The sequence below is a fragment of the Crocodylus porosus genome, unplaced genomic scaffold, assembly GCF_001723895.1.
Source record: "Crocodylus porosus isolate Cpor-Errol unplaced genomic scaffold, CroPor_comp1, whole genome shotgun sequence".
Classification (NCBI taxonomy): domain Eukaryota; kingdom Metazoa; phylum Chordata; order Crocodylia; family Crocodylidae; genus Crocodylus; species Crocodylus porosus.
Genome location: NW_017728909.1, coordinates 68,366,044 through 68,378,556, shown reverse-complemented (window position 1 = coordinate 68,378,556; position 12,513 = coordinate 68,366,044). Strand labels below are relative to the sequence as shown.

Sequence of the window (12,513 nt, the reverse complement as noted above, 5' to 3'; positions counted from 1 at the left end):
CTCAGCTCTTCCTTATATGGTTTGCCAAAAAGTCCCTGATCTGTATGCATCTGGGCAAATAGATTTGTCACCTGTTTTCAACCTGTTAAGAGTTTTTCTTCCTAATAACTATTCTTGGTAGGGAATTGGTGAGGGCAAGGGAGTCGAAGTAGCGAGTCCCTCTTTTCTTGGAATGCATGACTTAATTCCTCCCCCTTCCATTTCTGCTCAGCCTCGGAAAAATTTATCAAAGGTTCCTTTGATAGCAAGATTTGTTTAGTAATACAACTATATACTTCAGAGAGATGTTAGACAAGATTTCAGGTAAAAACACTCTTCCTCAATTCTGGGAAAGCAGTAGAGAGACAGCTCTAGTTAAATACTAGGTATAATAATGACTTTTAACTCGTTGTGCAAATGAAAACAGTCCCTTAAAGAAGAGGTAGAGCTGTGGAGGGAAGATAAGGACAGTACTATTTTCAGAGCAGAATGAGTTGTCCAACTAATCTCCTATGCCATCTTTTTTCCTTCTCCTCACACTGATTTTTCACTGATTTGATCTTTAGGCTCAAACTGAGGAAACCCAAGGCCCAGGTGGCTGGGTCTAGTCAATGCTCCGTTGGTACAATGCCTGATCAGTCTTGTTTAAACGTACTCCATTTCATAGCTCATGGGACACCGCGTTCTCCACAAGATTCTTATAGACACATTTTTGGGAAAAAGATAAGTTTAAAATGCAGGAAAAAAGTTAAAATCTACCGTGGGGCCTAGACTTGTTAATGAATAAAAAAATGTGTTTGTCTTTGGAAAATTATATTCTTTTAATTCAATACAGATTAATCAAAACCACAAAAAAATTAGCACAGGAGAAGACAATAAAATGATAAGAGCTTGGTTAGCTAGTGAGGACAGAATCAAATCATGTTATAACTGAATTTTAATTTAATCTATTTGCTTCTACGTCTGTTCTGCATGAGTATAATCTTTATAACTTGCATGTAGGTAAGTGAACTACTGATGAAAGGTCTGGGTAGATAAGGCCAGAAACTGTTAAAAATCCAGAGTGCTGAGAAAGAAAAATGATCATAGCCTGACTTTTACAAATAGATCTCTTGCTCAGTTCAGGTTTGGGCATGGCGCTTTCATTACAGAATAAATGGAATAACTTCTGTAAGGATCAACAATTTAGAGCCAGAGGCAAAATGTCACTAGGTCTGCTGAAAGATGTCTTTGTCTTCCACCTGCTAGGAGACTCCTCAGCTCTTTACCTCAGTGGAGAATCTAAATCAGAGCAGTTCCTGAATCTGTCATGTGTCGAATGGCTTATAGCAACTCACCATGCCCAAGCCTGAAGATGGAAATAACAACAATTCTAGAGCTTGTGCAAAACATGGCATTCTGGCTTCTCAAACTGAAAAAAGTAATTGTGAGCACATCATCCTATACTCTGCATCCTGAAATAGTCCTTTCCAAAACTACTGATGTAAAGCTTGTTACAATCTTAAGACTATCATCAGGCCAAGACCCAGCTGTGTCAACATACTCAAATCTATTTTTATGCCAAGAAAGCTGCACTTTAAAACAAAGCAGATCCCAAAATTTAGGACATCAAGACTGAAGAAAAAGCATTTGCAGTTCAGTGAAATTAGACGTGAAGTAATCTTCCAAAACAGGTTATACAAAAACCAAAAGGTGACCACATCTAAGGCACCTTTAAAAGGCCAACTATTCTGTCTGTATTTTCCCATCACCATGACTTGGAATGGGGAGACGTCAAAAAGGGTGAGATGACATAAAAGATTAACCATAGGAGAACAACCTAAGAAGGAAAAAATAGAAAATATTTCTGAGCCCAACATCCAGAAGCACTTGAGTCTGGGTTTCTTTCTTTTTTTTTTTTTTTTTAACCTGAGTATTGCTTAGATGCAACAGTCATGTGTGTTCTAGAAAACCATGACTCAGAGAAAGACATGCATATGAACACTAGATAATCAACAATAATTAATCTAAAAATACAGTTTCAGAAGTCTAAAACAAAAAATCGTCATTGAAATAATGGTAAGCTTGATTTAACAAAACTCCACAGCTGCAGGGAAAATGATTAGTGGTCCATGATACAACTTACATTATCTCTATCTGTGGCCTGACAGAGAATGAAGGACGCAATTTTGAACACATGCATAAACAACACAATTTTCTCATGTAAACAAAAATAGATACCTTGTGAACTTACCCTACACACAATTTGTTTTAGATGGGTCTATGAAATAAGGTGTCTCATACTATCAGAAAGCTTACGCACTTACAAGAAACCTGAATTTTGGGTTCTTAAGCTTCATTTCCTCTGTGAGGTTAGATATAAGTATATATTGCGAAAAAATCCCTAACAGTTCCACTTATATACCGAACAAGGGAAAAATTCCTTAATGATCAACAACAGTTACCAGTCAAAATGCTGTGAAACCCTTCCTGGGATTTGTGTGATAATATTCTATTTAGCTGGCATTATCTATTAATTTGATCACCTTTTCAACATCTTGAATAGTATATTATTTTTATTTTTTTATCTGTTGTAGGTTTTCAATAAGATAACCATATTCTACTGCACAGCTATGATTTGAGAGAATACTGTAACACTACTCATTTAATTCTATGCTAAAACTGGCTGTTACAATACCCAAATAGCTCATTCAATCTTCAAACCTTGACTGAAGATAAAGAACTCGTATTCAATGCATCTGAGACTATTTCTTTATTTAGTCAATGGCAAATCTATTGTAAATATTGAGCTTTATACATTTCTAACAGGGGGGCTGTTCTCCAGTGTTGTAACATGGTGGAGTCTCATTGATTATAATCAAACTGCATAGAATACCAATGAGTAAATCTTGTAGTAACCTATACACTCAATTATTAGGATAGTGGTAGTACTTGCAGTTAACAGTATGGTAGCATCAAACTCTTTTCAAGTTTGGTCACACTGACTATGGCAGGGATGAGCAAAATACGGTCCACAGGCTGAATCCAGTCCAGCAACTAATTGGATCTAGTCTGCAGCTGCCCCTGTGGGACTCCACATGGTGCCAAATCCCACCTGCTTCCACCTGGGGCAGCTCATGCCGCACTCCTACCTGCAACCACCAATGGAGCCAGCCACCGTGCACTGCTTCTGTGCAGGGCTGCTCCTCCTCCTGTCTCTGCTGCACCACTTGGGCAGCAGGTTCCTTGGGGAAGGGAAGAAGCAGTGGGGACATGTTTTGGGCACACATGCCCAGCCAGGTCAGGGGGTGGGAGCTGCAGCAGGGCAGCTCCTGCACCAGCACACAGGGCTTCAGCTCCAGGCTGCCTTTCACACACTTGACCCACCTAGTGCAATGAGCAACCACCTGTGGGTGGCTGAGTAGGTGAAAAGTGGTTGGGAGTTGGAGCTACTGCCCCATAAGCTGCAGCTTTCCTCTCACTTAGCTGGGTGTGGTGGTGCCTGACAGACGTCCCCATAGCTGCTGCCCTTCTCCACGCTATGTGCTGCCCAGAGTGGCACAGTGGGGCCAGGAAAAGGAGAAGGACCTGCTGGAGGTGGGAGGAGTCAAGCAGTACCCAGGTGGCTACAGCCACACTGGGAGCAGCCCCACCGGGAAGTTGAGTGCACTGGCCAAGTTGGGCATGAGCTGGAGCATAGTGTGGGCTGCCTCTGGTGGGAACACACAGGGCTCAGCCCCAAGCAAAGCACCACCCACAGGGGTAGCTGCGAATTCGATGGTGGGTGAGGCGGGGGGAGACCATACTACCCGGGTAAGCTCTGCTGCCTGTGCCCCCTCTGCCCTCCCTCCTTCCTCCCACCCCTGGCTGGCTCCTGGGGCCTAGCCCACAGGCAGCCCTACTGACACACACACAAGCTCACCCCCCCGCCATCTTCCCCACACAATATACAAGAGCAAGATTTTATTTGAAGCTTTTATGCAATTGCCTTTATATACACTGCTCAAAAACACATAATCAGGGCAACATTTTTAAAAATAAAATTAAAATATGTTACAGTAGATGCTTGAATTTTAGTATATGATTTTTATCTATATTTTGTTAAAATGATATGTTCTGAAAGATTTTGCATGTGCAGCCCTTGTGACAACTCACCAAAACACGTTAAATGTCCTGCCAGCCAAAATAATTGACCACTGCTGGACTATGGCCTACTTGTGAAGTAAGATACTACTTAACGAACTATGGGTGATAGAACAAGGTTTTAGATAACTTGTCTAAAAACAAGCCATTTCTACTTTAATAAATATGTTGGTTAATTACCGTTTCAGGCAAATTAGGTAGATATAAAAAAATCAAATACTACTGACATTAAAATACCATATTTATTCAAATAGAAGATGACTGATTATAAGATGACCTCCCAATAATTAAATCCTATATATGGAAAATTTATAAATTTGTTACAATTTTTCAGGTATAGAATCTAATTATTGGAGCTTTGCCTTTGATTTGTCCCACTGTCACTGCCACAGGAGGGAAAATAAGCCAGGGGATCAAGTAGCCCTTTATTTTGTACTTCCCCGCAACTTTTATCTTTGGCAGCCTCTTTCACCTCCCCTTACAGTCAAGACCCCAAGCGTATAGAAGCGAAGAGCAAGTCTGAAAACAATAACCCTGAAATTAAACATGACTGTTGCTCTTTACATGTAGTACCCAAAGACTTCATTCATCCTGCTAGGTAAGTATGCATAAGTTGCGTGCATGATACTGATCTAAAGCTAAAAGACTCATGATTTACTATATAGTTCATTGAGGTGGGCCCCACCAAAGTCAAAAGAGTTTCAAGTCATGGTGAGCCATGACTCCAAACCCGGAATCCCTCTGTTGCACCCTCTCTCAGCCTGGTGCATATTATTACTGTTGCCCCGTGCTCCTCGGCGATCCCACAGCTCACTGCTCAGTATGTCTGCCACAAAGGATTCACATGCTAATTAGCCCCCAGCCATGACTGAAACCAAGTGCTCTTGTCACAAGTCCTAGGATGCTCCAAAAAATTTATGTGCAGATGAGGCACTGGGCAACCTGGCACAGTTTCACCTCATGAAGGGTGGGGCCATACTAATCATATGCACCAGGCTTAATGTGGGCTATGTGTTTTATAATAGTGTTTGCTGTTGACTGCATTTAATTAACTTCACAGCCGGTTTTCATTGTTAAGCACATAGGCTGCTTGCAGATGTAAAAAAAACAAGAACCCCAAAAAACAAGATCAACAACAAAAAAAGCACACTTTACTGGAAGAAGCAGCACATTACTTTGACTCAGCTCCACAGCATCTATACAGATCAGGTGTTTCAGCAGGGCTTTTTGGTGCTTTTAGCTAAAGCCGATTAAATCAGCTATTAGATAAAAGCACTAAAAAGCCGCACTAAAACATCCAATCTGTACAGACGTTGGTCAAGCCAGGGCCAAATGATAACACCCTGCCTCTTCTGGGCCTGAACTGGGTTCAGTGCGGGCGTGCGTGGAATTTAAAATAAAGTGCCATTTTTGGGGGTTTTTTAAACATCTGCATGCCGCCATACTACTTTTCGCAGCAGTTTAATGATAATGTATTTAGTGATATTTCTTTGTATGCAATTATGAGGAAATCTTTTCCCCATGCCAACTGGGGGAAAACACATTTTCTTGGAATCAAGTAAATATGATAGTTAAAACTTCAGAAATTTAACTAACACTGGGTGCATTTACATATATAGCAAGCTGTGCACTAGGCTTGTTTGCTGCAGTGTAAAGCATCACATTCTACATGTGCAATGCTACTGGACCACAGGAAACTAATTTTTGCCAGGGACAGTACCATATTAGGGCAGACAAAATAACTGCACCAACTGCACGTGTACATGCTGTCCTGAGTATACACTGCACCTGGTCAGCTCAGGCAGTAGAGGGCCAGACCCTTGCTTGCTACCTAGTTACAAGGCTCCACATGCTGGGGCACTCTCATGCTCCAGCCAGCCCCAATGCCACCTTCTGGAGCCTGAGACTGACCCCCAGGGCTTCCTACCTACCTAGAGCTGCTCCACCGTGGTTCAATCTGCTGTGGTCCCGGGTGCAGTATCTACATGTGCACCCTGAACTGCAGCAGTTTGAGCATCTACACATGCCATTAAGGTGCAGTAATAAACACCATTATCATGTTGCCTTAATGGCATGTGTAGATACCCCCACTATGAACTAACAAACTTGGACTAGTACTAGGAACCCATACTCAAGAATACAGTCACCTTCGATGACAGAAACTATTTACCACTATGTAATTTTGGTGCAACTATGTTTTAGTTTCGCAACACTTGTATATACAACCACAGCAAAGAATGTACAACAATTTTTTAAATCTACCAAAAAAAAAAATCAAATCTATTTAAAAAAAATAAATTAGAACCTCCTTTTCCATAATTTTGCTTCAAATTAAATTGTTACCGAGAGCAAATCAATGTTTCATCTTTCCCTTCAAAATCATGATTCAAATTTCACATTACTATAATGATAATCATTCTTTTGCCAAAAGATGGCGCTGACAGCTTTATCATTCAAAATTTTTGTGCGTGTAAGTTACATAGTGCTTTATTGATTAAAAAGGGGAAATAAGCTTTAAATAAAATATTTTAAAGGAGTGTCTGTTGCGTTTCTCTCATTCTCTCACTTCAAATATCCAAGCATAAAAATCCAACAATCTACTTTTCCAATCAAAACACAGGCTCTGCTGTAAGCACTGTAAACAAGCTGCTAGTCTTCTGTCTAATCAGGACTTGTATCACTTAATAAATATTCACTCTTCTTAACCAAATTAAAATAAAAGGGATATTCTTTAATAATATTCTTCCTCTAAAATGTCCCACCTTTCTACTTTGGACCTAAAAAACAGATTATGCAAAACCGTGCATTTCTTGAACATGGGGCCTGATTTTCCATGCACTTGTGTTGCTGTAACTGTGTCCTTAATCGAGTTATTCCTGAATTACTTGGCAAAAAAGGAAAAATCAGGTTTATTGTAGATGTTCTCCATCATTTTCTTAACATTTTTCTTGCAAAAAACTTTGGCTGGATTTCATTAAAGCAAGTATAAGAATGTACTACTAGAGGTCATCACTTTTGGTCTGCAATTACATACCAAACACAATATTTGGCAGTTAATACACTGTATTTGAACGTCATGCAAGCAGGATGTGTTACATGCTAATAGTATAAACTGAAACAGAAATCAAATAGATGATGAATAATTTATATTTGTAGGCAACAATGTATTTGGGAACATCAAGCTGGATTTTTGCAACATAAAAGCAAGCGTGAGCTGCTATGGCTCGCACACACACTGATGGCTGCCATGCATACATATCAGTTACTTTTATGAGACACTCTTCACATGCTGCATTATCTGTCTTTCCACATTAGCAAGTAAGACTAATCACAATCAATACCACATAGAGACCACAACACAAATAAAACAATATGATGCTTCTATGGTTTTTGCTGTCATAGAAACCTGAAGGGAACGAGTTATAAACCAGCTAGTTAGAATAGCTAATCTTGGATTGAAATAAAGAGGGGAAAATGCCTAATAAATATTGACTTTCCACACAGTTCTTCAGAAACCACTTACTACTCTTCCTGATTTAGAGAGAAATTGATAATGGAACTACAAAAAATTCAATTTTTAAAGCATTATAATCTGATAATTTGGATGAAAAATAAAATGGGTAGAGCTCCCCGTCATTAAATACTTTATGAAAGCCAGTTGCATAAAAAATCACTGTTATATCCATTTTTGCTTATATCAGTTTAGAAGAATTAATGCTAAATGGATCACATTTTGTTTAATCATCAAGGCTGCTAGCTGAGATTCAAACAATAAACTATTTTTCCCAGGAGACTATAATCTCCCTTTGAAATGAAGGGAAATATGTATTAGCTAGGTAATCACTGAGACTTTATATATATAAAAATGCAAAAGAAGTCTCCATAATCAGGAAGACTTTTTGCAAAATAGTTTCAAGCATCAATTGATATTCCCTTCAGATTTTGCTAATGTGGATCACAGCTCCTACCTTGAATTTCATTATTTAAAATGAACCCCTAACCCACCTCCTGTACGTTCTTTTTCCCAGCTTCCCTCGTCATGTTTAGGTTGCTGTAAAGAGAAAGGTCTGTTCTCTGGTGGCCTCAGGGTAGATTCTAGTTTGTGAAATTTGTGAATTCTGTCTCTGACAAGAATAGTATTGTCCCTCTCATCACGATTTGTAACCTTTCTTGCATCAGACCAGCCAAGATCCTTCTTTTGGACTACATTAGCAATCTCAGCTACAAGATCTGATTCTGCCTTTTCTGTAGGGTTATACTTATGGACATGAACAACATCTTCCCTTTCTCCTAGCAGCTTGGAAATGAGTGAATAGAAATCACCTGTACAAAAAAGAGAAAAGATAAAAGGAAAGGGGGAAGATTATAACAGATTGTAAAATTTTCTAGTTTTTTAACCGAAGTACAATAATCAAATTATTCATATGGTCATCATAGCTAGTGTAGGGGGGAAGTCTTTTCAGTCTCACAAATTTGAATGAAGAAAGCCTGTGGTAGGAAGAGATAATATTAAAATTCCATGATCTTTAATTTACATAATAATGTCCACTTATACCTGACATTTTAGAATAAAAAAAGCATATCACCTCCATATTGATATTCATGAGAACAAAAGAAAGTCTACATAATTAAAAAAATGTTTACAATGAATTCCATTAGATTTAAAAGTCAGAGCATTGAAGACTTTTTATATTGTTATACATTATATAGAATTGCAAAAATTCTTCAACCCTGTCAATTTCTCATTTGCAAAATCAGTCAGTTGCTATGCACTTAAACAATATTTCCTTGTAAATTTTACTGATTGAGGAAAAAAACCCTAATGTGCAACAGTTTCCATATAACATTGTGTAAAAAGGCAGAATTACTAGTTAACAAGGTAACTTGTATGCGATCACGGTCTATAAAGGTATTTAAACTAGATACAATACACATTGGTAAAAAGAAATAAAAAAAAATCCTTCCAATCCTTCCTCAAAATCTCTCCTAAGCAAAAAGAAACAATTACCTCTACAGTTACATCATAAACTGGCAAGCCTTCTAAAACGATGATGCTAAAACAAAAGACAAATAAAAATGTATTCCAAGTGCAATGTTCTCACCAAAAATTGTTTGAAATAGTTTTAATTTAATTCATTTATGTTTGATATGGTAAAGAGACAAAATAGCAGCAAAAAAAGGGATTCTATTCCCAACTAGTAAATACTTCACTAGCTTACAGTTGCCCATAGTTACTGAACATTTTGTTGCCCTGGGCCATTGCCTACTGCATGCATTAGACATAGCTAAAGCTGCTATTTTTTTTTGGAAGAGACACTGAACTAATAATTTTTGCCTTTGATGTGAATCAGTATGTAGGGATCTGTCCTTTATTAGGTGTACTTAAAATGAATTCTCTTAATTAAGGATTTGCATTGCTTAATTTTTTAAGATACCTTGTATCAGATAATGCAAAACCTTCACTATTTTTAAGAATAGGAAGTCAAAGTGATAACTGGCTAAGATTCAATTCTTTTACAGAAAATTCATCATAAAAATTGCTGTATGGGGGAAATTAAGTCTTTCTAAAGTCACCTTAAAAGATTCTGTCATATTTATAAACAGTCCTGGTTCAATGATTTCAACTAGGCTTCCAATCCCCGCCCTTGGAAGAGAAATATCCCAGGTGAAAACTTGTGTCAGAAAATAATTACTGAAGTAATAGGGCCAATTTCAGTAAAATGAACAAAGCAAATTAGACCTGAACAAAATGTGTTAAGCCATATAAGCCAGTATGCCTCATAAAACCTACTCTAAATGACAGCCTCCTGCCAATCAATTAACTTGTCCAAATGCTGATTCAGAAGAACAAAACCAGATGTTTGAACACTCATTTGTATAAACAGTTTGGGATTCAACTGGGCCAGAGGTCTGAATGCCAATGGCTGCATTCCTCACAATAACTGCAAATGTCCTCCAGAACTGTAAGTCTAAGCGTGCTTGCACATGCGATGGGGAAACCCACCGTTTCAGTTTAGGGAGAACTAAACCCCTGTAGCATGTACAAAGATCAGAGGCCCAATCCTCAGGGGCTGTGTGACCTGGTGACAGCTTGTGCAGGCAGGCTCAACTGAAGGCAGGGGAAGTAGCAAGGAGCCTGAACTTTTTTATTTTTTCCTCCTGGAGCCTGGCTGGCTGCCTGGGCTGTGTGAGCCCTGGTGCTTTCCTCCACAGTGCTGGTGCCCCACAGGACTGCCTGGGCTGGGTGCCAGTTGGAAGTGCCACCTGGGGGGTACCACCACTGGAGGGAAGCAGCGGGGTCCTCCACAGCTCAGGGACTGCTTGGCCTGCTTGCAGCTTGCCCCCCTTCCCTGCACCATCCTCACCACCTTCCCACCACCTGGGACTGCCTGGGAATGGCTGGCTTGCCCTTTGGGCAGAGTAGCAAGGTGGCAGGAAGGTGGCTGGGTGTGCTGGCAGTGGGAGAAGGCAGCCAGGATGATGCATGGAGCACTGGAAGCCCACCAAGCTCAAGCTTCCCCAAGCATGTCGGCTTCCAGTGCCCTGTGCACTGTTGCACTTTGTTAGGGAGCAAGCTAAAATACCTTGGATGGGTTTTAGTTTGCTACGTTACAAAGTCATTTAAAGCAGAATATGCTGCCGATCATGTAAGTAGCAACACCATTAGAGTGGTGCAAAAGGGCAATTAGGCTGCTTTAAAGGCCAATTTTGTTCCATGTACAAAGGGCCTAGCTCTTACTGACATTATACATTCTTAAAAGCACTCTAGTAGTCTTCACCAGTTAAGACTTTTTATAAATTTCACACTGGTTACCATTTCCAGATACTAACACTTGTAATTATTGCTCTCTGAACATTAAAAAATTAACAAATTACCATGCTTCATGTCCATGTTCCCAACACACAAGCTATTCCTTTAAGATCCAAATCATCACTCCCCTGCAAGAGGCACTGTGCAACACCTTGATGGTAAAGATGCCATCATGAAACACATCATGGAACAGTTACTTCTTTACTTCTAGAACTAGGCAATTAAGGAGCATGGTTTTGTTTTGTTTACATATGTATATAAATATCAAACAGGAGAACTGAGGTGCACAGTGATGTGAACTTATCTGACTGCACAGAGTTAAGGAAGATATGGAACAAACAGGTAATGTAAAACTGGTATTGATAAAATACAGTTAGAAAGAATACTAATGATCCAAAAGAAAACACCGGACAACATCCCCACCTGGCTTCAAACTAACTGCTGAGATTTCCCCTTTTCAAACCTAAGACTAAAAATCAACCGAGTTTGTGAAGCCTGAAAAAAATGCTGGCCTAGGAATGAATGGGATTGGAGCAGGTTATCAGCAATGGCTAGAGATAAATCTGTGATGGAAAATAAGTGACTGCAGCAAGCAGGCCGTCTCCCAATCCATGTACTGAAGGTAACAGAGCTGAATGAAACTTACCACATCTTGCGAGAAAAGATTAAAGCTTAGATAACGGGAAATGTGTTTAGGGCTTTTTTAGCTTTATTTCTTTGCTCTGGTTGTAATGTACCTTTGGGGTGAATGAATAAATAAATGATGATTTGTTCTGAAGAAACTGTTTCCAGTCACTTTAATCACCAGCTGTCTCAGGCTCCCAAAGGAAAAAGGGTTACAATTGGGCATATTGGGTTAATACAGTTGGCAAATAAAGTTGCTGCCATCCAGATAGTCAAATATGATAGAATCATGCAGTTCCAATACGGATGAGTGAAGGCAGGGAAGCCTTTCATCCAAAGGCATACTGTGTAAAAAGGGCTCAGAAATGTAGCATTTCTTAACCTTAGGACACACAGTGTAAAGCAACTGGTTCTTCAAGATGCCACACCAAGTACTGATCCTAAAGTGTGTGTGCCTGCATCTCATGTGTGCAAGATCAGGTATTTGTAATAGTGTCCATCAGATATGCACGGATGATGTGCATCCTTCTGGTTGACCAAGGTAGTATTTGATCAATGTCACTGGTTTCTATTATAGCTAACTTACAGATTTTTTTTTTAATATTAGAATACTCCTGAAACAGGAAGAAGAACTGGTTGTTCTGTGAAAGAGTAAATCTTGATGTTCAGTCGGAGGAGTACATCAACTCTTTGGTAACACAGTAAGACACAATGTGCTGTTCATTTGTGGCATCATCTGTGAGGAGAAGGCCTTGAACACTGGATTATAGCTAGGAAGAGAAGGAAGGCATTCAAAACAGCTTAGTCCTGTGGACATAATTAAAAAAAATCCTGGGTATGTTAAACGTGCATAATTTCTTGTTTCCTGGTAATTCAAAAAAAGATAGGCAAAAGACAGAAAAGAAGATATTCTGGTTTAAATTCTAAGACATTAGCAATGAACAAGGAACAGCTGGTCTGTTGAAGGCATGGAGAAC

At 39.3% G+C, this 12,513-nt stretch overlaps 1 protein-coding gene across 9 annotated transcripts in view; it reads right to left on the bottom strand.

Annotated features, from left to right (window-relative positions):
• PAM (peptidylglycine alpha-amidating monooxygenase) overlaps positions 1-12,513 on the bottom strand; it is a 263,686-nt gene that overhangs the window by 36,830 nt on the left and 214,343 nt on the right. For 7 of the 9 annotated variants that reach the window (XM_019532420.1, XM_019532427.1, XM_019532419.1 and 4 more), the window contains exon 15: positions 8,107-8,424. The exons of the other annotated variants lie outside the window; for them this stretch is intronic. In XM_019532420.1, coding sequence (XP_019387965.1) covers positions 8,107-8,424 — 318 coding nt within the window. The remainder of the gene's footprint in view (positions 1-8,106; positions 8,425-12,513) is intronic. 9 annotated transcript variants of the gene reach the window in all.